The sequence below is a fragment of the Urocitellus parryii genome, chromosome 7, assembly GCF_045843805.1.
Source record: "Urocitellus parryii isolate mUroPar1 chromosome 7, mUroPar1.hap1, whole genome shotgun sequence".
Lineage (NCBI taxonomy): Eukaryota > Metazoa > Chordata > Mammalia > Rodentia > Sciuridae > Urocitellus > Urocitellus parryii.
In genome coordinates this window covers 33,833,715-33,858,774 of record NC_135537.1, presented here as the reverse complement: position 1 = coordinate 33,858,774, position 25,060 = coordinate 33,833,715, and the positions used below count along the sequence as shown (strand labels likewise).

General features: G+C 41.6%; 1 protein-coding gene across 2 annotated transcripts in view; it reads left to right on the top strand.

Annotated features, from left to right (window-relative positions):
• Positions 1-25,060, top strand: part of Baalc (BAALC binder of MAP3K1 and KLF4) — a 64,713-nt gene that overhangs the window by 25,176 nt on the left and 14,477 nt on the right. Inside the window, exon 2 of one of the 2 annotated variants that reach the window (XM_077801354.1) lies at positions 20,835-20,941. The exons of the other annotated variant lie outside the window; for it this stretch is intronic. Coding sequence (XP_077657480.1) covers positions 20,835-20,941 — 107 coding nt within the window. The remainder of the gene's footprint in view (positions 1-20,834; positions 20,942-25,060) is intronic. 2 annotated transcript variants of the gene reach the window in all.

The following is a 25,060-nucleotide window of genomic DNA, read 5'->3' as shown; positions in this document are numbered from 1 at the left end:
TTGAAATGTGCAATTAAGTTTAGTTAAGCTATTCCTTACAGCTCATAAGCTGTCAATAAAGCACAGTTTACAAAGGAGAGACCCACACACAAACTGGAAATCCAGAAATGTTGATTTAATACACCAAATAATTCTGTTTTGTAAAAATTTAAATGCAAATAATTGGTTTTAGTTGTAGGAAAATACTTTTGCTTTTTTTTTTTTTTAAAAATCTCACTTTTGCCCACTGGATTCTGATTTTTGAGCATGATAGTTTTTTTTTGTAAGAGTAACACCAACATTAACCATCCACTATTGCATTGGAAACTTTCAAGATGGGAACTGTGTGTACCACATAGATATAAATTTCATCATTTCTAGCACAGAGCCCCTGCCTTACCCAGTGACGGGTGAGTATTCCATTCTACCACCCTTTCTCTCCTTAAATGACTCTGAAATCTTCACCCATGGGGCCATTTTGCCTTTACATAGTTCAGAGATTTATTTATGTGTCCTTTCTCATACCTCAAGACTACTAAAGGAGTTGTTACCAATTTAGCCTTTATAAGACAAACGTGAGCACAAAATCATGGAATTCTAAGTTGAGATCATTTGGATGATCCCAAATTGGCTTGTAATGTTTTCACATTTATCACCAAATGGAAACATAAGGATATATCCTAAGCCCCTCAGAGGTTTGCTAACTGCTGTGTTTTTAGGCACATTGACCAACAAGTAGAGAAAAGGACAGACTGCATGTAATAGGCATTTGGTAAATGTTTTTATAAAAATTATTCCAAAACTATACCTTAAGGACAGAAACTTCCAACATTTAAACTTTTATCACTTTTTTTTTTTGTACTAGGGATTGAACCCAGGAACACTTTGCCACTGAGCTATATTCCCATCCTTTATTTTCTATTTTGAGACAGGGCCTCATTAAGTTATTGAGACGGGGTTGAACCTGTGATCCTCCTGCCTCAGTCTCCCAAGTCACTGGGATTATAGATATGTACTACCATGCCCATCTGAATTTAAATTTCAATTAGTTATCAATGATTTCATATTTCAAAATACTAGATTTCAGTGATTCTATGTTCCAAAAATTGAGAGATGGGGGGAAATGTTACTCCACTTGAATTGTGCCAAAGTTGAACCGGGATCTAAGTAACTAATAACTGTTGTGCCAGAGATGAGTAAAGTGATCACAGAATACAAAGTTAATGTAGCTCTTCTCACAGCCCTGCAGTCTCTATAAGAACCAGAAGGCCCTCAAGAAATTCCTTTTAAGACCTGCCACAGAAAGAAGGAAGAAGCTATGGACAGGACAGTCATTCTCACGATGGGCAAGTCTGGCCTCGTAGAGAACACAGGTTGACTTTGATCCATGCACAACCTAGAGAATAAAAATTACACTTGGGCATGATGGTGCATGCCTGTAATCCCAATGGTTGGAGGCTGAGGCAGGAGAATCACAAGTTCAAAGTCAGCCTCAGCAACTTCGTGAAGCCCTAAGCAATTTAGCAAGACCCTGTCTCAAAATGAAAAACAAAGGGTTGGGGATGTGGCTCAGTGATCAAGCACCCCTCAGTTCAATTCTTGGTAATAATAATAATAATAATAATAATAATAATAATAATAATAGTATTCAGAGTCCCTTTTGAAAGATTCAAATTCCAAAAGCTGAAGACTAATTAGACTCTGAAAGTGGGGAGGGATCCTGAATCCATTCATCCCACCTCCTCCATCAAGATGGACTTCTCATGGGAAAAGTACAAATATGAAAATTCCAATTTGGTTGTCAGGGAAAACCCTCTAGCATCTCTTCTCCTTTCTTCCCCTTCTCCCCCACCATCCCACATGGTTTGGGAATACAGGAGAAAGTCATTTGTGTTTGCTCAGAAAAATTGAAATGACATGGGACCTTCTCATTCCAGGCACAGCCAGGGGTCCAACCGTAAGGCAAAAAAACACATGCCAGGTCCTGGGAATGGCTTCCTGCCCATGGCCTGCCATGAAGCAGACTCTTCTTGTGGAGACCTTGGGTATCTGCTACAGATATGCCAGCCAGTTGATTTTGTAGGCTCACCTTTGAAATGCATGATGCAGATGAGGGCAGAGGAAACTGTGGGTGAGTGAACTGGGAAATATACAAATATATAAAATACAAGGGGTGATTCATACATTTTTGGACCTAGAAGAGACCTGAGGATACAGACAGCTCCTTCTCTAGTCTCACTCCAGCAAGGCACCTGGACTCAATATATTTGGGCAGTGCTCCACACCATGAACTCCTGTGAGAGTCATAATGTACACAGTACATTAAAGGCAATGAGAAACTTGGAGCAAATCGACCTGTTACCATGTATAGCAGAGTTGAATGGTGGCCCCAAAGCTAGGGCAACAGACCTAATCCCCAGAACCTGTATATATTACTTTACATGGCACAAGAGTGAGTTAGATGGGGTTAAAGACTCTTCGAGTCAGCTTTTTCACTGCTGTGACTAAAAGGACCCAACCAGAACAACTGTAGAGGAGGAAAGGTTTATTTAGGGGCTCAAGGTTTCAGAGGTCTTAGTCCATAGAAGGCTGGCTCCATTCCTCAGGGCTCGAGGTGAGGCAGGATATGAAGGAAGAGTATTGCAGAGAACAGTTCACATGATGATCAGAAAGCAGAGGCCCCTTGCCAGTTACAAAATATATACCCCATAGTCCTGCCCCTAATGAACCATTTCCTCCAGCCACAGCCCACCTGTCTTCAGTTACCAGTCAGTTAATCCCATCAGGGATTGATTCACTGATTGGGTTAAAGCTATAACCCAGTCATTTCTCCTCCAAACCTTCTTGCATTGCCTCACATGTGAGCTTTTGGGGGATACCATATCTAAACCATAACAAAGACCTTAAAAGTAGTAGTTTTTCCTGGATTATCAGAGTAGGGGAGGGAAATATTATTTCTCTGTATATCCTTTTATGGTTTAGGCCCCCATAGTAAATGATAAGTTAACAAGAAAAAGCCTTTAAATTGATTTAAGTTACGTATGACATGGGAACACTTAAACAGAAATGAAGATCCAAAGAAATGGTTATTTCCTGTGTATTTTGATGCTAGGTTTGCTGAAACAAGTATAGAGAAAAATAAATGGACAAAGGGCATGTTCTAATGGTATTAAACCAGGGAAAATTAGCAAGGTCTTTTCCTCAGATTCTCCTATGTTCCTGTGTCTTCAGAAAAGGATCCTCCCAGGGTGGGGCTGTGGCTCAGTGGTAGAGCGCTTACCTGGCACGTGAGGCACTGGGTTCAATCCTCAGCACCACATAAAAATAAAATATGTGTCCACCTACAACTAAAAAATACATATTTAAAAAATAAATTACTTTTTCCAGTTTTCTTTTTAAAAAAAGAAAAGAATATTCCTTATTTCCTTTTCTTTGGGTATAGGGAAGGCACCTCTCACACAGTCTTGGGATGTGCTTCAGAGGGAAGTCAGAAAGTCTTTCCTAGATTTTCAGGACCTGCTTCAGGGCAGAAGGACAGGTAGAGAGAACTTCCTGCTTCTGCTGCTCTTCAGTGTGTCAAGGAGGCATATTTTGGGGTAGCATATCCAGAACCCTAACACCAGATGGAGTCCGTATGCAATCACATGTAGCTTTATGAGGGAGATAGAGGACAGTTCAATGTTATACCACACACAGAAGAGAAGGTGATGTCAAGAGGGAGGCAGAGATGGGATGATGTGGCCACCAGCCAAGGAATGCTGACAGCCACCAGAAGCCACATGAGGTAAGGAACACCAGCAGGAGATGGCTCTGCCCTGGCAACACCTTGATTCAAACTCTGGCCTTCAAAACTATGACAGAATGAAATTCTATTATTTTAAGTCACCAAGTCTGTGGTCACTTGTTACAGCAGCCTCAGGGAACAAATACCCTTTTGTTTGATGCAAAGTTGACCAAACTTACAAATGTATTGTAACCTTTTTAGAGGACACTAGTTATCTATTCTGTAAACCCAAAGCTTTGTGGAATCTTCTCTGGGAAACACTTGGGATGAATTCTGAATGAATGACCCACAAACGGCATCACTGCGAGGAAATTTACAAGTCTGGAACCGTCCTTAGGATACTGGAGTTCGCAGAATGGCCTGCAATCTGGGCCATGCCATGTGCTTTCCTTTGGTTCTCTCAGAGAAGAATCCTGTCATTTCTTGCTGCTGCTTACCTCTAATCTATCCGTATTATTTTCTGTCTATAGATGTCATACTCAAAGCATGCTGTCATTTCCTACTAGGTCACAGAGATGTGCTTCTTGAATGTTTTCGTGATCTCTTCCTATATTGCCTTGGAGGGATTGGAGATTGTTTGGAGAGAGTCTTTTCTATCTCCAAAGAATATCAGGATGCGTAGAAACAGAAATTAGAGGGTCTCACATGGTTTGTTATTGCCTGTTAAATCCAGTGCTTAGCCTATGCTTAGATATTACCTACTTTGCTTTCAACTGTCTGCTGAAAGTGGCCACATAAAGGGAATTCATGATCCTAAACTCCAATGCTGTGTTGCTTTTCCAGGTAGGGATGTGACCCATGTATGGATCTTTGCCAAGGATTTCTGGATTACCTACTCAGTAACTTGTTCCTTTAAACACTATTCCATGGGCTCTGAGGGCAGAGATTTTGACCACTTTTTGAGCCTTCCCCCACACTCCATTCCAAACCCCATGGATTAATTCCATTAGAAATTGCCAAAGACATGGGGCACAGTGGTTTATGCCTGTAATCTCAGCAGCTCAAGGCGGAGGATCAGGAGTTCAAACCAGTCTCAGCAACTTAGCAAGGCCCTAAGCAACTCATTGAGACCCTCTCTAAACAAAATATTTAAAAGGACTGGAAAGGCTTAATGGTAAAGTGCCCCTGGGTTCAATCCATGGTACCAAGGGAAAAAAAAAAAAAGAGAAATTGCCAAAGACAATGTCTCTGGGGGACCCAGGTGGACAAGGAATTATGTAAATAGGTTAGAAAGTGTATCCTCAACACAGAGAAAACTGAATTGTCTCCAAACCAAGACTTTAAAGTAGAAAATTTAGATATCTTTTCTAAATTTTACATGGAAAAATGAAAAATGGGTCTATGGCCTCTGGCAATCCAGGGAGAAAATGACCCTAAGAAGAGGAAAAAACCACATCACTTGTTAAGGATAACACATTAGGGGTCCTTGCAAGGATTTTCCCAATTTTGTGGCTTAATGGATGGTGCTAAATGACAGGGCCAGGTTGGGCTTGGAAGGGTTTGTGTCAGGTCACACTCCACTTGTAAGTAGTAGAAAACCCAATTTAAACTGGATTAACTAGTAGGGAAATTTGTAGTCTGACATTGTGACAGTGCTGATGTCGAATGAGTCGAGGTTGAGTTCATTCCACCCATCACCCTCAGCCTGACAGCAAGATCACATGGCCATTCCAGGTGCCATGGCCACACACAGCTGCCGCAGCAGGAGGAAGGAGAGAGACTGCCCCTTGTGGAAGGGCTGTGTAGATGAAGATCCACCTCTCCAAAGCCCTCCCCTGCCGCCCCAGCTGACTTCCCAAGGGTTTCTATGGCCAAAGTTATTTTCTCCTGAATCAATCACTGTCAGAGACCAAAAGGCCAATACTTTTGGGATCCATCAGTTATTAAAATTTGAAAAGGAAAAAAATTGTGTAAATTAAAAAGGAAAAAAAAGTGTGTGTGTTCATGCTAATAGAGTTGCTAACTTTTTGTCAAAGTATGAAAAAGGGCTCATTTATTATTATTACTGTTTCATTGGAAAGGATCTCTTTTCTCTCTCTCACACACACACACACACACACACACACACACTGACTGCCTATTATGTGGTCAGTACTATTCTAGGCCAGAATATAACAGTGACATAATTAACAAAAATCCTTGCCCTCATGCTTGAATTCTAAGTATAGGGTAATAGATTAAGAAAATTGTGGGGCATGGTGGTGCACACCTGAAATCCCAGCAGCTCGCGCCGCTGAGGCAGGGGGATCACAAGTTCAAAGCCAGCCTCAGCAACTTAGCAAGACCCTAAGCAACTCAGTGAGACCCTGTCTCTAAATAAAATACAAAATGGGCTGTGGCTCAGTGGTTGAGTGCCCCTGAGTTCAATCCCTGGTACCACCCGCATCCCCCACCCCCCCCAAAAAAAGAAAGTAGTGCTATAGGGAAAAAAAATAAGGCCAGGGAGAGGGGACAGGAGTGGGTAGGGCAGGAAGCCCTGGCCAAAGGTGGTGGGAAGCACACCAATGTCTCTAAGGAAGGGGATACCCTGGTGCACACACATACCCAATACATTTTCTCATGTTTCTCATTGTACCGCACCCTGGGGAAATCTCTGTGACCCAACATTTGGAAACTTCTGCCCTGTGCTCTCCTAGCTTCACAGAGGTTAGAGATGGCTAGGATTTCAGGTATGCACCACCACGCTCAGCTTCTCTTCCATCTTTAAGGACATCAAAGCTTACTTGGAGCTTGGGTATTTCAGGTTAATTATCTTAAATCCAGTTGATGATCAACCTTAATTCCATTTACAACCTTAATTCCCTTTTGCCACATAATTTAACATACTCATAGATTCCAATGATTAGGAGTAGACTTTTCTTTTTGTGGTACTGGGTATTGAACCCAGAGGCACTTAACCACTGAGCCACATCCCCAACCCTTTTTAATATTTTTATTTAGACAAAGGGTCTTGCTGGGTTGCTAAGGGCCTTCTAAGTTGCTAAGTGGCTTTGAACTTGTGATCTCCTGTCTCAGCCTCCCGAGCTGCTGGGATTACAGGCATGTGCCACTGTGCCGGGCTAGGAGTGGACATTTTTAAGGGACTGTTATTCTGCCTACCATACCATGTCACCAGAATTGTGCTCAATACATGAAGAGCTGCAGAAAAGAGAGCTGACATTTATTCACCACATGTCAGACAGTGTTGGGTACTTTACGGGTTATCTTATTTAATGCCCCAACATTCAATCCCTAATATATAGTGAGAGGTTTGGTGACCACAGAACTCAGTCCATGTGTCCTCTAGTCCATGTTGCCCCATGTTACCCTTTACCCCCTCCTAAATAGGCTGTGAGACTTTAAAATATAGTGTATGTGGGAGTGAGGGACAAAAGCACAGTAAGAAGACACCTTCTGAACCTAGGGGTCCGTGGAGTCCTAGCATCTGGTGAGCTCATGTCCGCTGAGGGGATGCCTGGGGGCCACTTCCTGCTTCCCTGCAGGAGACATTCCCTGACATGTCTAAGGCTCCTGCCAAGAGTCAGGCCTGCACCAGCCTCTGTGCTGTCCTCGCTCTCTCCCCATGAGGTGGGTGCTGCAGTCTGTTTTATCAGATGAGGAAACCGAGGCTGAGTCATAACTAACCTAAGATCACATCACAAGGTGGTAGTGGTAAAGGCACTGGCCCAGTTGCTTGATGGCCAAGCCAATGCTCATTGCACTGCATTCAACAGAAGATGCCAGTAAAGATGTGGGGCATGAATGAACCTGGTTCTTTCCGAAGATTCCAAAATCCCTGCTTCTCGTCACCAAGCTCCACTCCTGTTGCCCACAGGGATTATTTTCTGTCTCAAGGCCTTCTTCAGAAGCTTATCTTTCTGCCTTCCCTGGAGACTCTTCATTTAATTTGCCCAAGAAAACACCTTCCCGCTCTCTCAGCTTGTGTCTCCTAATACCCATTCCACCGTGTCCCCAGAAAAGAGACACACGGCGGAAATTGGTTTCTGGAGTTTATTATCCTGTGGCTACAAGTAAATGCACTTCTGACTGACAGAATGTCAGGTGGGTAATCTTGAGCCAAAATATTTGCTATGATTTGAGAGGATGTGATTTTCCAAGTTTACTCCAAGTGAGTAAACTTGAGTTTCACTGATCTCTGGATATATACAGGCTCACATGAAAAGCAGTGAGCAAAATTCACTTCTCGCTCCTCTTGTTCTCTAGGACCTAGCCATTCTGCAAAGTCTCTGAAATTTTACGGAGTCCCCGGAGTGTGTCTCACAAATTATTCTGGCCAGGTGCTACTCTGTCACTATAGGGTCCTGGTTTTGGTTTCTGTTTTAGATACTCGTCTCTCATTATTGTCCCTTTCTTGCCTGGAACACATTTTCCAATCATTTATTTTTGCACTGGGATCACTTGCAGGGGACATTTAAGACCCCTCTTCATTAATACCATAGTCTATAATGTTGTAGAAAGTGGTTCTCAACTGGACAGCTTCCCTACCAGCAACCCCCACTCCAGGACATTTGTTGATGGCTAGAGAGACATTCAGGGTTGTCATGAATGGAGTGGGGGATAATGATACTATTGGCATCCAGTATGTAGAGACCAAGGGTGCTATTGAAGAGCCCCCATGTTTAGGACAGCTCCCATAACAAAGAATTATGTTCCCAAATGTCAATAGTTCTGTACTTCAGTGGAATATTACTTAGCCATAAAGAAGAATGAAATTATAACATTTGCTGGTAAATGGATGAAACTGGAGACTATCATCCTAAGGCCAAATGTTCTGATAATATGGATGCTAAAACAAAATAAGAGGTGGGAGAATAGACGTACTTTGGATTAGACAAAGGGGAATAAAGGGAGGGAGAATGGGAATATGAAAGACAGTAGAATAATCAGACATAACTTTCTTAAGTTCATATATGAATACACAACCAGTGTAACTCCACATCATGTACAACCACAAGATTGGGAAGTTATACTCCATGTATATATGGTATGTCAAAATACATTCTACTGTCACTTATAACGAAAAAGAACAAATTAAAAAAATTTTAAATAGTTCTGTGCTTAAGAAACCCTGCTCTAGAGTTGGGGTTATATTGTAAAGAAGGAAAGAACTTTCTCTCTCCCTTTTTGGGTTTTGCTGTAATCCTAGAGGGGGCCCCACATCTCGGACAATGTTTTAGCACACAGGTTTTGAGGTCTTACTATGCACCCCACTTCTCTCCATGGGGTGAAATTGTGAATGGAAGACAGATCTGAAGGACAAATGCTGATTCTCTTTAAAATGCTCCTCCCCTCCCTCCAGCCGCTGAGGCTGCCCCTCTCCCTTCCTGGGGGTGGCTTGCTGGGCTCAGCTCCTTTTCTTTCCCCTAGTGTTTTATTTTCAGGAGGCTCTTTCGTCCCTAATGCAAACACCCTGCTGGCACCCACGAGTTTGTCCTGACATGTCTGAACTCCACATCAGATCCCAGATTAAGTACAAACGATAGAGATTGATGTCCAAGTGGTACAGAAATTACGTAAGTACTTGAAAGGTGGGTTCGTGGTTTATACTGTGTCAGGACTTTTGGTGGCAAGTAATAAACACATCACATCCCCAAACTAAAACCCTTCTGAAAAAGAGAATGGGTTGGGGACTGTCTTGGCTCAGGTAACAGGAAGACCAAGAGTAGAGATGCCCTCAAGAGAGGCTAGATTTGGAGCTGGGATTGTGGCTTAGTGGTAGTGCGCTCACCTAGTATGGGCAGGACCTGGGTTTGATCCTCAGCACCACATAAAAATAAAGGCATTGTGTTGTGTTCATCTACACTTAAAAAATAAATATAAAAAAAAAAGAGGCTAGATTTAAGGCTCAAGTGATGTCACGCTCCATGTCTCCCTCTTCCATTCCTCAAGCCCCTTCTGAAAAATACTGGCTTCCTTCTTAAGAGGCCTAACCTCTTAAGAGGCCTAACCATGCAGAGACTATTGCCACAATCCCACCTCACAAATCCCAGATTCAAGTTCAATGGGACAGTAAGCCTCTTTCCGAATAGCTACTGCAACAGTCATGAGATTTACTGACTCAGGTCATGTGATGCCTTTGAATCAATCACAGTCCAGAAGAATGCCAAGTGGTCATTAGTTTTGCCCTTAGTCACATGCTCCGACCCAGCCCACATGGTCTGAAATGGGTGAGTGGGGTTACCGAGGAAAAGGTAATGCTGAAGGACAAGCCCACTGCATATGGTTTAGATCTTAGGTTCTGTTTAATGGGCTATGGGATGATATTGGGTAGGTCAGGAATGGGATATCTAATGAATGATGTCTCTTTTTTAAAAAAGGAGACAGCAGGGATAATTTTGTGTTTAAGAAAGTCAGAATGCATGTTGTGGGGAACAGGAGGCTGAGAAATGTAGAGATTTCTAAAGAAATTTCTGGAAGAAATATGTCTACATGTTCCCCACAATTAGGCACACCTTCTTCTCAACCTTTCAACATCTAAAGGTTCAAATACTTAGATTTTTGCTTGATACTATGTCAAGATGTATTCAACATGTATATTTTTTATATATTATTTATTGATGTTTTAGATTTTAACTAAAATTGCCTGTGGAATCAATCACATCTTTGTAAAACAAGCAACTTCCTAAAACAATGTCCCACAATTTTTTTTTAAATGTCAGAAGTACTTTTTAAGTAATTTTTTTTTTCTCCACTAGACTTCGAAGTACATTTTTCAACTTTTTTTTTTTGGGCGCAGTGCTGGGACTGAACCCAGCACCTTGTACATGCTTAGGCAAGAGCTGCCAGTGAGCTACATCCCCAGCCACCATACTATTTTAAAACATAATTTTTAAATGAAAACCTATTTTTAAGAAAAAATTTGCCCTTGTATTGGTCTCTCAGTTCAGTAGCAAGGATTAAATAAAGCAATTAATTCAGTGCCTGACATGTAGGACTCCCTATAAGTAAATCTCCTTTCTTCTTCAGTTTTGGAAGATTTAAAATTTCTCAAATAGAATATTCACTCCATTTTTTAGACAGGGTGATTTTCATGCTTGCCAAAAGGTTATAAGATATAAACCTAAGACACAGGGGTTTGGGTTTTGTTTTTTTGTTTTTGTTTTTGTTTCTTTTTTGTTTTTTTGTAAGTTGGTTTGTTTTAGTGCTGGAGATTGAACCCAAGGACACTTTACCACTGAGTCACCTCCCAAGTCCTTTTTTTATTTTTTATTTTGAGAAGGATCTCACTAAGTTACCCAGGTTGGCCTCAAAGTTGTGACCCTCCTGTCTGAGCCTCCTGGGTCACTGGGATTCTGGGTGAGCTTCACTCTGCCTGACTAGTTTCATCTTAAATAAAGCATTTTGATCTTAAAATATCTGTTAGCAACTAAAATAATGGAAAATGCATTAGGAAACAAATTATGAGAATTTGTAAACATCATTGCATTTTCTACGCTTTGAGAGAATATAAATGGGATCAAAACCTGAAATGCCAGAGCTCCCCCAAGACCTTTCTTGCCAGGTTAGGAGAGGTGGCTAGACAAAGTGATACTTTTTCTGAGGGAATCGGGGCATTGGGAACAAACAAAAATAATTGTTTAGAGGTCAGTTGTGTGATATTGACTGCAAGTGGCAGATGTGCTGAGCAAGACACTGATTCTTGGCTATCCTGGTCAGGCTGGAAAGGTGAAGGAGACAAGACGAATTTTGTGGGTAGGGCAATAACCTGGAGGTGGGCTGGCCCTAATGAGGTACTTAAGGACACCAGCCTGAGTGGCAGGTAAGGCTTTTAATTAGAACCAAGCCTGTATAATCACCGTAAGAGGGAGCACTTGCAAGCCAGGAGGTGGTGCTTAAATCTGAGGCAAAGAGGCAATATGGTGTGAGGAAAAAAAGCCAGCTTTTTGGAAGAGTCAACCTTGACTCTGATCAGGATGTACTGGGCAGTGGAGAGAGATTGGAGTCAGGATGGCAGCTAGAGATAACACAGCAATCTGGAGGTGAGGTGACCTGGACCCTTTCAGTGGGGGGCACAAAGTACACAGGGGTCAGGCTCAGACTTGATATAGAGAATGGGGGAGTGAAAACTCAGTTTGTTATCAGAGACTATGAAATAGGTGACACGGTTGGCAGAGATGGCAGTCAGGAAGGGGAACTGGCCTGAAGAGGAGAAATGTGACTGGTTTGGACATGTGGAGTCTGGAGTTACCCGAGAGGCCTCTGGCTAGTTCTGTCGGGCTATCCACATCACTTCCTGAATCTCGCCCCTAAATCTCTTGAATCCAGCCTGTTCAGCTCCACCCCTCCCCTTGTTAGAATGGAAGGCCTCATCATCTCTTGCCTCTACTCTTGAGATAGCCCTAGCTAATTTCCCTTTCTCTTGTCTTATCCCTTTTAATCCCTCCTCCTTCCTGTCTGTCTTCAGTCTTTTCTCTCATGTTTCATTATGCCCATAGTTTTGTTTTCCTGGTTATATTATTACTTTGGCATTTATATAGGGATAAAGTATTGCACTGGATTAAAGAGTAATGGTTATTAAAGTAATGGTTATTAAAGAGTAATGTGTATCCTTGAGAGCATGGAATCATCTTTCCTTTAATCTAATGCCACTCTGAGACTGGACCACCACTTGATTTGTAAGGATTGCACCAATTTGTATTTTCAACTCTCTCACTAGATGGGAATAACTGGAGGGTGAAGATGCTAACTATGTCTCCATGAAACATCTGGAGTGTGCAGAGTTTCAGCAAATACTGGTTGGGATAAACTAATAAGAGCAGAGAGTTAGGTATCAGATTTGAGAAAAAATACTGAAGATGGATAATGGTTTCTGAGAGAACATATTAGAACAAAAAGCGGAGAAAAAAATTCAAAAGGTGACTGTTTTTCTCTCAGTGATGCATTAGCCCTTTGTGATTTTTTTTAAAAAAATATATTTTTTTAGTTGTTGATAGACCTTTATTTTATTTATATGTGGCCGAGAATTGAACCCAGTGCCTCACACATGCCAGGCAAGGGTGCTACTGCTGAGCCACAGCCCCAGTGAACACTGTGTGATTTTGGGTGGACAAATTATAAAGTTTTGGGTTGTGGTGTGGAGTCTGGATAGAGCAGTCCTAGTATTGCACTTAAGCTCCTGCATGACCTTGAGGTTTTCCAGAGGGCTGCCTGCCTTCTTGTGCACCCCTGAGGTCTGATCCACATATTCTGAATGGTAGCCTTGAAGAAATATCAGTTTTGCTGTTGTTGATACTGAAGAAAAACTGCCTTAGAGGAAAAACCCTAGGAGAGATTTTGATTTCTCTCAGTCCATGAATCCCCCGATTCTATTATGCCAGAGCCAGCAGAAATTCTGTTTCATAATGGAGTCTGTGCAGTTAAGGTGGGGTCAGATCACAGTTGTTGATTGTGTGAATGATCATGATGTCTAAATACTGCCATTGGGAAAGATAACCACTTCCATGAATATCAAGATTGATAATATAATGATAATTTATTTAATCCCAGACCTTTACAGGAATTTGTCAAAAGGGAAAGAGCTTGAACTCAATTTCTTAGAAAAGTAGTCTAAACCGCCTTTAACTCTATCCCAGGAAAGCCAAAGCAGAGGAACTGGGAAATCAAGAGTCAATTACTGCATATCAGAAATGCAAAATCAAGTCAGTCCAAGTGGAGTTTTTATTTTATGTGGCCAATAAAAAGCCCAAAGCACCACTATCTTATGTGACTTCCACAGAAGAGATTTTGGATATCACCATCCACTTACGCATTACTAGACAGCTATACAGGAGTAGGTTGTTAAACATCATCCATTCACTCAGACCAAGTCCTTTTGAAATTGTTATTGCAAACCTTTTTACAGTGTGGTAACAGATGATTAGCCTAATTAATTTACTATTGTTCTGAAGTCTCCCTCTTTTTTCCTAACTATTTAATTGCACTCATCAGGTGAGATTTTTGGCAAAAGCCACCCTCCCAAATGTTTCACTTTGTCTTCTGAGAGTGGTTTCCAATTTGAAAATCCAACTGGGAAGATAATATCTTAAAAAAAAAAAAAGCCTTCAAAGGGGTAAAGGAAACTCCAGAAGGTGATGAACCCCAAGGCCAGGCTCCCCTGGCTGGACTCCCTGGCTCCATGCTTGAACTCTTCAAATGGATTCTCCACAGTATTCCAAAACAGTGTTCAAACTTAACAAGGAACTATAGCCACCCATAATTTGACCTCTGTCTTTCTTTGGTCTGTCTTGTGCTTCACCAATAGCAATATCTCCTAGACTTCTTCAAATCCCAAATACCACCTCCAGAGGGCAAGGACTGAGCCTTTCTCTCACCTCTGGCATTTCAGAGAGGCACAGTATATACCTGGTGCAGAACTACAAGACGTACCCCATCATAGGCTTTCCTTTTGCTCTGTTCATTTTTCTTCACTGTGACAAAGACCCAGTAGGTAGCCAAGCCCAAACTGTCCTTTCTAAAGAAGGTAGGACACCCAAAAACCTTATGAACATGATGCACCATTTTTTATCCCTGTCATAAATCACATCTTAGCCCTCTGATCACATGCAATAAGCAGACCCTGATATAATAGCAATCTGTCCTGTCAATCAGCGTCTCTCACTTCAGATTAGCCTTGCACTTCCCAGTTGTTTCCCTGGGGCCCCTTAGTCTCCAGGCCTAAATCCCTTTCAGTGTTGCTATCTACTGAATAGGTAGGAAACAAAATTATAGCCTTAGCAAAGTTAACTTTTGATGATATTCTCTTGGCCCAACTCTTTTCTCCATGTTCTTCCTTTGCTCTCAGAAAAGAATCTGAAATCAAATGTTGGCATGTCATTGTGCCTGGGGGTGAGAAGGTGTGAAATTAACTCTGACTATGTGCCAGCTCACCCACTCTTTTCTTTGATGTGGATATCATGATTCTCATTTTATATTCAAGAAAATTGAGGCTTAGTGATGTTAAGTAGTAGGGCAGTGGATGGGAACAAGATGTCTTCAGAGTAGTATAAATCTTGGTTTTGAGTTCTGGCTCCACCACTGGCTGATTGTCTAAGGAAGTTATTTAGCCTCTCTGAACCACTGTATTTCAGTTTGTGAGAGGGGAGTGCAAACTGGAGGACTGTACCGGCAATCTTCAGGTTCTTCCTAAAGTCCCGAGGGGCCGAGTTTACCTATAGGTTTGTGCCACAGAATGGTACCCATTTGCATAGATACTGCATGCAGCAGAGCATTACACACTTGGTAGACAGACACCAGGTAGATATTCTTTCTTTGGAAAGGTCACACAGCTTGCAAAAGGCAGACCTGGGGTTTGACTCCCACCCTACTGAAGCACACCCATCCTAGCACCATCAGCCCATCGCCAAGGCACCGGTTAAATGAACATGAATTTAAGTCACAGGAACTTAAGGATGATCCCAAGAGGATCATCATCAAAATGGGGTCAAATTCAGTTACATGGCAATGATGGGGGTAGGGGGTTCACAACTCGAATGCTGCTCTATCTAACAAGAAAAATATCACACAGGAAGGAGCTTTCCTTTTGGCATGCAACAAAACTTCTTTGAAATTTTTGTTTTAAATCAACCAAGCAGATACTTTCCACAAATCTCTCCTCCCTTTCTCCCTAATAACCACTCTTTTGCGCCAGCCCTTCTCCACCCAAATACTTTTGAATACACCCATTTAATGCCTGTCTTTTCTTTAGCTTCCTTTCCACTGGTTAATTACCTTGGTTTTTTTCAACCCAGAGGTAAGCAACAGGATCATTCTAACAAAAATCCCAGGCCTTTAAAAGACTGGGGGAGGTAGAGTGGCAGGACATACAATATAATGTAATATTATTTAGTTTCTGGCATGGAAGAATGTGACTATGTTAGAGTGTTCCCTCTCAACCCAAATGCAAGCTGTGAGGTCATTTTAACAAACAAAACCCCTCTGCCCTAAAAGACTAGAAGATGGAGTGGGGCAAATTTAATTTACCATATCCCCCCTCCTGGAGCTAACAAAATTTTAACCTTAGTGCTAATCACAATAGGAGAGTCTGTTCCCTGGTGTCAGCCTTTCTTATTATAACAAAATACTCCAGACTGGGTAATTTATAAAAGACAGAAATTCTCACAGTTCTAGAGGCTGAGGCCAAGATCAAGGCATTGGTGGAAACCCATTCCCCATGGAAAGAGCCTTCTGTATCCTCCTATGGTGGAGGTGACAGAAGGGCAAAAAGGGAAGGAATGTTGTATTCTTACTTGATGGAAGAGTAGCAGAGCAGAGCAGGCCAGAGCTGGCTCCTTTTTGAGGCACTAATTCATTCATGAGAGTGGCTCCCTCATGATTTAGTTACTTCCCCAAAGGCCTCAGCTCTTACTACCGTCATGGGGATTAAGTTTCAGCATGAATGTTGGAGGAACACAAACATTCAAACCATAGCACCTGGGGAAGGAATTTCAACCATCAGGGAAAAGGAGGAAGCAGTTTTGAGGGTGGAGCCCCTTTCTGTTTGGCATGAAGTCGGCCCCATAGGCCTTCCAGCCCCAGGATCAAAGGTTCAGGGGTCAGCACCTGGCTGGAGCTCCATATCAAAGCTACCCTAACCTAACCCTACCACTGACCCTTTCCAGTAACCATTCGGCCACCTGTGGCAAGAAGGACACAATTCTTGTCGCTTCTACCCCAGGCAGTATCCCAGGTCTGTCACCAGCCCTCCTGCCTGCTGGATTCAGGGTCCTCTTTACTAAGCTGAGGTCATTGGAGAACTGCTTTAACTGCTCTGACCTTCATGAGAAGCTATTCTGCCTTTCTGTGGCACAAACCTATGGGTAAACTCGGCCCCTCGGGACTTTAGGAAGAACCTGGAGAAGATTGCCGGTACAGTCCTCCAGTTTGCACTCAGCTTTGAGGGAATCTTACAGATTCCAGCCTCGATGGGGAGCCTGTGGGGAATCAGGGCAAGCTGAAGAGGAAGGTGGGGTGAGTGTCTGGAGGCCTGTGACAGGATTCCACTAGTGCGACCACACTGGGTACCAAGCTGCTCCTCTTGCTCCCAGCCCTCCACTGCAATCATGGTTCATGATATAACCGCTTCCCTGGGAATCTTAGCTGTTTGGTACATCAAGAGGGGGAAAAACCCACTTTAACACCTAGAGGTCCATGTGGCAACTTCTTCCTGCACAGATTACATTCTGGCAGCCTGCTCCACCGTTCAAGACTCCATAGACATTTCCTAAGTGCCCAAAGTACACCAGACATGAAAATAAAGGTGACAGGCATGGTCTTTTGTCTTCAGGGAGCTCCTGGCTACTGGGCAGTGATAAATGCTCCAAAGAAGAAGGATAGCACTGTGGAGAGAACAGGGGAGCCTGGCCTGATGTGGGGGAAGATGTGGGAAGCCCCTCTCAGAAGCCGTGTTGCCGTTGAGATAGAGAATTAGCCAGGCCGTGGGAGCAGAAGAGAAAGTGCTGTAAAGGCTCTGGGTGCCCCAGGGGTGGAGTACAGAGGGCAGGGGAGAGCATAAACCCAAGGCCAGAAGCAGCGAGAGCGCCTTCAAAGCATGAAGTACTTGGGTCTGTATCCTCACACATTGAGAAGTTGGGGAAGAGGTGGGCCCATGTCAGATTCTAAAAGATTGCTCTAACTGCCCAGTGGAGAATGGAATCCACAGACTGCCATTTGTTGTCTTAGTTTTGCAGCCTCTGTCCCCTGGGTCAAGTTGCCAGAAGTCTGCAGCACCCTGGTTTGGTGAGCTTCTCTGGAATTGTTTTCTATCTCAAAGCATGTAGCCACATTCTGTATGGAGTGGAGACAGACTAAGGCCACCTGGCTGCACTCTTGACATGAGAGGGTTGAGTGCAGTAATAAGCCTGGCAGTGTCTCCTTAGTGTTATGGGATACACGTCTAGTCTTCAGTTGGTGACCCAGAGGGCCAAGTGCCTGGCAAGAGCACTCCACATTCATCTTCTCACTGGTCCCTGCAGTGTGACCTGCTCAATTCTGGAAAGTAACTACTTGAATTCTGAAGATCTGTTCCACCCTTGAGAATAAAACAGTTGAGCTACAGATTATCTTTAAAACAAACAAGCCTTTCATTTATTTTGATGACACCATACATCCACTCATTATTGCCCAACTCTGAAAAAAGAGAATATGATTCATTGTAGTTTTGTTTTTTGTTTTTAATGATGTGAGTAAACATAAATGCAAGCTAAAGCAAAGGTTTCCAACCCTGCCAGACCAGGAAGTGGAATCCTGGAACTGACAACAACTTCAGGACCCCAAACAAGTTAACCTGTCTGACCCTAGGTATCCTCTTCTGGAAAAACAAGAGATGGGGGGAATACTAACATCTACCTGACAAGTTGATGTGACACAATGAAGAAGAGTTTGGAATCCAACCCAACACCATGCTTTTAAGCTATGAATCATTTCAGAAGTTTGTCTTTGCATCCTTGGCTTTCAATATGGGGCCTGCATGCGCTCACAGATGTGAATCTTCTTTCTTTTATTAACCTTCATGCCAATGGTGCCCAGTCTTTCATCTTAAACACTACTCAAGAATCCCTGTTCTGTGGCATGTAACTATAATCCCAGCTGAGGCAGGAGAAATCACAAATTTGAGGCCAGCCCAGGCAACTTAAGAACACCTTGTCTCAAAATTTGGAGATAAAAATAGATGTGAAGAAATAGAAATGGTCAACAAAATAAGAAAAAATATTCAACATCTCTAGCAATTAGAGAAATGCAAATGAAAACTACACTGAGATTTTATCTCACTCCAGTCAGAATGGCAATAATCAAGAATATAAGCAACAATAAATGTTGGCAAGAATGTCGGGGGAAAGGCACATCATACATTGCTGGTAGGACTGCAAATTGGCGCAACCACTCTGGAAAGCAGCAAGGAGATTCCTTAGACAACTTGGAATGGAACCACCATTTGACCCAGTTATCCCACTCCTCAGTTTACACCCAAAGGACTTAAAGTCAGCTTACAGGTACAGCCATGTCAATGTTTATAGTAGCTCAATTCACAATAGCTAAGCTATGGAACCAACATAGATGCCCTTCAACAGATGAATGGATCAAGAAAATGCAGTTTATATATACACAATGGAATATTAGCCATAAAGAAGAATGAAATTATAGCATTTGCTGGTAAATGCATGGAACTGGAGACTATCGTGCTAAGTGAAAAAAGCCAATCCCCAAAAAACCAAAGGCCTAATATTCTCTGATTTGCAGATGCTAACACACAATAAAGCAGGGGAGAGAAGAATAAATATTCATTGGACTAGACAAAGGGGAGAGAGGGAAAGGGAGCGGGGATGATGGTAGGAAAGACAGTAGAATGAATTGGACACAACTTTCTCATGTTGATATATGAATACAAGTGTAACTCCACATCATTTACAACCACACAAATGGTAAGTTATACTTCATGTATGTATGATATGTCAAAATATACTCTACTGTCATGTATATATAAAAAGAATTTAAAATTTTTAAAAATAATCCCAGCTCATGCCTGATTTCAGTCACATAGTAACCCACAGGTTCTATAAACAACTACACACATTGTTGACTGAGCCAGAGAGCTGGACTTCTCATCTCTTGAGTTTAGAATGGTAGAACTTCTCTATAGAACAGAGAAATTCAGAGAAAAGCTATAGCAATGTATTAATCCTTGTGTGTTGTTTTTCTTGTCCTTGTGTCATCGTAGATGGTTATTTTTTATAGTATATTTGATGATTTAATGTGGTAGGTTCAAAGTTGTTGCTAATGAGAAGAGGCAGAATATGATATAGCTCCATTTTAAAAAAAATCTTTATTTCATAAGTAACAAATGAAAATATGCAGAGATGTTATAAATAACAGCCCTTTATACCATCCCATGATCCTGGTCCTTTATCTTTTTCCTAAAATAGACATTGTTACCAGTCTGTTGGATACCCTTCTGGTCCATTTTCTCTGAACATGCACTCACACGAATATCCCCACCCCCCAAAAAAACCTAATAACATAGTAGGTAACTATTTTCCAATATAAAAGCTATCTTATGTACATAATTTATGCTCTACTTGCTTTTCCACTCATATGTTGGACTATTTATTAATTAATCTACTTCTTACTTCTAAATGGTTGCATAGAAGTCCATAGAATAGGTAAACCACAATTTATTTAGTAGTAATCCAGATGATGAATGGTAGCTATGCTGATGACATTCTTTCCTACTGCAGCAGCATGAATAATATCCTCAATAGGCCTCTTTTTGCAGTGGTAAGAGGTTTTCTAAAGTAAATGCTATGAACTGAAATTGCTGAGTCATAATGGTATGCCCATTTCAAACTTGAATATATTGTTAATTTCCTTATAAAGTCATTATTTGCACTCCCACCAGCAGTTTATGAGGGAATTCATTAACCTCATCCTTTCAATATTTAATAGTCAGACTTCCTAGCTTTTGCCATCCTGACGAGTAAGAAACTAAGTTATTATTTAATTTGGGGTGACTATTTCAGTATTTTTTTTTTTTTTTGGTGCTGGGGATTGAACCTAGCCTCTCATGCATACAAAGCAAGCACTGAGCTATATCCCCATCCCTATTTCAGTAATTCTTAAGAAAAGCCATAAGTTACCAAATTGAATTACAAAAAAACAAAGGAATCAGGCAGGTGTTTTATATCCCCTAATAATATTCCAATGCACAATATAGGGCAGGTTTCCAAGGGATGCTAAAGGATTGATCTCTTTGGGAGATTTTTAAATTTCAAAAAAAAAAAAAACAATTCACTTGAATAAATTCTTTTAATTTTTACAGACCCAAATATTTTTTCTTTTATCTTGATTAAATCTATCATCTAATTTCTAATGTCCACTTCAGAGAACAATTTAGTGCTAGCTATTTCCAATGTGGAATGAGCCTAAAAAGAAGCTGGTTTTTGTACTAAACTCAGAAAATGTCAAGGAAAAAAAAAACCAACCAACCAGGAAATCATTGCCACTTGCTTAAAGGGCTAGCCACTCCAAAAGTGATCGAATCAGGTTGCTATTACAAAATAACTCCCGCTGGGTAATTTATAAATACAAATTTATTGCTCAGCGTTCTAGAGGGTAGGAAGACCAAGATCAAGACACCAGCAAATTCAGTGTCTGGTGAGAGTTTGCTCTCTGCTTTAAAGATGGCGCCTCTTGTTACTTCCTCACACAGCAAAGAGGTAAGGCAGCTCCTTTCAATCCTTTATAAGGGCATTATTTCCCCCATTTTTTTTCCTCTTTTTTATTTTGCAGTACTAGGGATTGAACCCAAGGGTGCTCTACTGCTCTTCCAAGCCCTCACCCATCTTTTTTTGTTAATATTTTTTAGCTTTAGTTGGACATTATCTTTATTTTTCATTTTTATGTGGTGCTGAGGATTGAACCCAGTGCCTCACGCATGCCAGGCAAGTGCACTACTGTTTGAGCCATATCCCCAGCTCCGCCCCGGTTTTTTTTTTTTTTTTTTTTTGATAAGTTACTGAGGCTGCCCTGGAACTTGCCATCCCCTTACCTAGGTCTCTGGAATTATAGGCACGCACCCCTTTAACAGACTCATCTTAAGGGCAGATACCTCATGACTTAATCACTTCTTTAAGACCCACCTCTTAATACCAATGCACTGGGTTTTAGGTTTCAACATACATTTTGGGGAGACACCAACATTTAGACCATAGCTGAGTGGAAAATTGCATTTGAGGATGGATTCCCTTACAGAAAATTTCACCAATTAAGAGAACAGTTTAAACAGGTGCCATGGGATATGCCTATAATTCCAGCAACTCAGAAGCTGGAGCATGAGGATCACAAGTTCTAGGCCAGCCTAGGCAGCTTAGCAAGACTGTCTTAAAATTAAGAAAATAGAAAGGGCTGGGGATGTAGCTCAGTGGTGGAGTACCCCTAGGTCTATCCCCAGTATTGAAGAAGGAAAAGAAAGTGTAAAGGGCAGACCATCAAGCCTTGCATGACTCCAGATACCTTTGAAACAGTTTAAGGGAGTCTCTTCCCCGACTAATTAGATTTGTCAACTTTATGGAAAGAGGCTAGACCACAAGCAGGACATCTTGTCTGGACATGTAAAGAAACAGGATAAGAGATCAAAGTAACCCTCCATATCCAAACAGAAATGGGGCCATGATGGGCAGGGCCTTGGGTATGGGAAGTAAATCAGCCACCAGAGGGACAGTGTGAGCCAGAGGGACAGTGTGAGCCTGAGGGCCACTCCTCACATCTAATTAACTCTTGTAACATTTGCCCAGGCATCTATTGGTCATCCTGGGAGAACATTCCATGGTTAAGAGTGACAGTTTGGTGGGATGCCTAGGATTGTACAGATGGACAATTTTCTAGAGAGACCATTTGAGCCTGAGAAGGTAGGATCCAAACTGGGTCACATGGAAGCAGAAAGAGGAGTTAGACATATGAACAGATAACATTTATTACCTTCTGAGTATTCTCCAACTTGCCTCCTCCTCCCTCTCGAAAATATAATTGTGTCAACACTGGACCAAATAATCCCCTTCCTTCTCCAATGAGAATTCAATCTTTGCCATCTACCTCTCTACATCATTTCTCTACATAATTCAGGAGCTGGATTATGGAGAGACAGGAAGAAAGGGAAGGTGGATGGGGATAGGTTTAAGCTGAAAGACTACAATCTTAGTAAATCTTAAGTCTCAGGTGTAACCCCTGCACCTGGCATACTGCCTGGTACTTAGTAGGCACCAAAATTTTTTTAATGATTGGCTGATTAAAAGACAAGTGATAGGGCTGGGGATGTGGCTCAAGCCTTAGCGCGATCGCCTGGCATTCGTGCGGCCCGGGTTCGATCCTCAGCACCACATACAAAACAAAGATGTTGTTTCCGCCGAAAAAACTAAAAAATAAATATTAAAATTCTCTCTCTCACTCTCTTAAAAAAAAAGACAAGTGAAAAAAGGAATAAGTCATTTATGGTGAGGAAGAAGTAGATGAAGGAGGAATAAAGCTGAGCAGAAATGTTGGTAGATAAAGGTAGAAAATATTAGATCAATATTATCATCTAATGTCACTTCTTAAAAATTACACATGGCATCTGAATTGAAAACAGTTTGGAACACCGTAGGCAAAATGCCAATTATCCCTGATTGGTAGACTGTGATTTTCATTTTCTGTTTTTCTTTTTCCCCCTTTTCCCCTTAGCCTAGTCTTCTACATGAAACATCTAGTTCTTATTTATAAAAGGAAAAACAAGGAGTTAGGGGGACAATTCAGCCCATAAGATTCATTTGCTGAAGTCCTATTCAAGTCAAGTACCACAAAATATTATTGCATTTGGTGATAAGACCTTTAAAAAGGTAATTAAAATAAAATGAGGTCATCTGGGTAGGCACTAGTCCCGTACGACAGGTGTACTTATACAAAGGGGAAATGAGGACACAGGCACACCCAGAGGAAGGCCCACATTAAGACAGAGGGAGAAGACAACCAACCATCTATAAGCCAAGGAGAGAGGCCTTGAGAGAAACCAAGTTTGAACACCTTGATCTTGGCTTTCTAACTTCCCAGAACTGAAAAATTTCCCTTGTTTAAGCCACCTCTCCTGTCATACTCCGTTATGACAGTCCTAGCAAACTAAGGTACACGTTTTAAATAGTTAAGAGGATAATTTAAGGGAAGGAAAAGAGTAAAGGGAAGAATGCCAAAGAAATGTTTTAGGCAATTTGAGAGGAAGGCTTTGGAAAATAGGATACTGTTATGGTCACAACAATATTGTGCACTTCAGAAACAGACACAAAGCATTTGATGTGACAGCACTTTGAACTTTTATTAGAACAGCAGCAGTTAGTAGAGATATGGTTGAGTACCTGCCCCCAAGAACCTGCTCTGTGGGGATCTTGAGGCAGAAGGGATGCTTGCAAAAGGGAGTTGTCACTGAGAGATCAAAGGGAGGGAGGGAAGTAAGTGCAGCTTTGGAGAAGACTGACAGGTTCCGAGGACAGCAGCAGAGAGAAGGAAAGTGAGGTTCTGACTTTCCCTCTTGGCATCTCCCAGTTGGTTAGCTTATCTCCTGGGCAGCTCTTAGACGAATTCAGGCTGGATTTCACAGAGACAGGCCTCTCCTTGCTTCTGCCCACTGTCCTCAGTTCCAGCTGTTATTCTCGGCAGGTGTCCTCATCTGCCACTGGGGCACTAGAGGGAAGCCATTTCACAATCAACTCTTGTGACCAAAGGCAGATGTAACCAGCTGGTGATTCATCTCAGGGAACAGAGGTTTCCAATGCCCTCCTGGATCAGGACCCATAGCCTTAGGGGGCCATTGCTAGTACTGCAATGGCCCTTAAGGGCTGTACAAGTTCACAAGTTGGTCTCTTTTCCAATCACTTCTATTCAAGCCCAAACATGTTTCTTTGTTTTCTTCGGTCAATAAAACATTCCAAAACGTGTTGCTCACCATTTAAAAAATACTAGCTTTGTTGAGCTATAATTCACATACTGTACAATTGACCTATTTAAAGCATACAATTATATGATTTTTTTTAAATGGTTAGGGCTGTGCAACCTCCACCCAATTGATTTTTAAAACATTTTCAGCACCTTGGAAAGAAATCCCATACCTATTAAGAGTCACTTTTTTCCTCCAAAACCCCCATCCCTGGTTAATCACCAACTCACTTTTCTATCTATAGATTTACCCATTTGTGAACAACTTATAAGGTATAAGCATAATACATGTAAACTGAATTTTCTATAACTGAATTTTCATTTGGCATAATGTTTAAGTTTCATCCGTATTATAGTATGTGTTGTTACTTCACTTTTTGTATTGCCTGATAATATTTGCCCATCTATGATAAATATTTTGTTTCTACTTTTTGGCTATTTAAATAATGCTTCTATGTGAACATTCATGGACAAGTCTTTGTATGGACAGAAGTTTTCATTCCTCTTGGGTATAAACCTAGGAGTGCCACTGTGCATCATGGTAACTCTAACCATTATGAGTACCTGCTAGACTCAAAGCAGCTGCACCACTTTACATTCCCACCAGCAGTGTAGGAGGGTTTGAAATTCTCCATCTCTTCATCAACATATTTTTTATTATAGCCATTTTAGTGGGTGTAAATTATGTGCTATCTCCTCTTGGCTTTGGATATGCATTTTTCTGATACCTGATGAGGCTGTTCATCTTTTCCTAGGTTTATTAGTAAGTTGCATATATTCTTTGGAGAAATGTTTATTAAGATCCTTTGCTCATGCTTTAACGGGGTTAACTTTTTCAATAAGTGGCAAGAGTTCTTGGAAAGTAAGAGT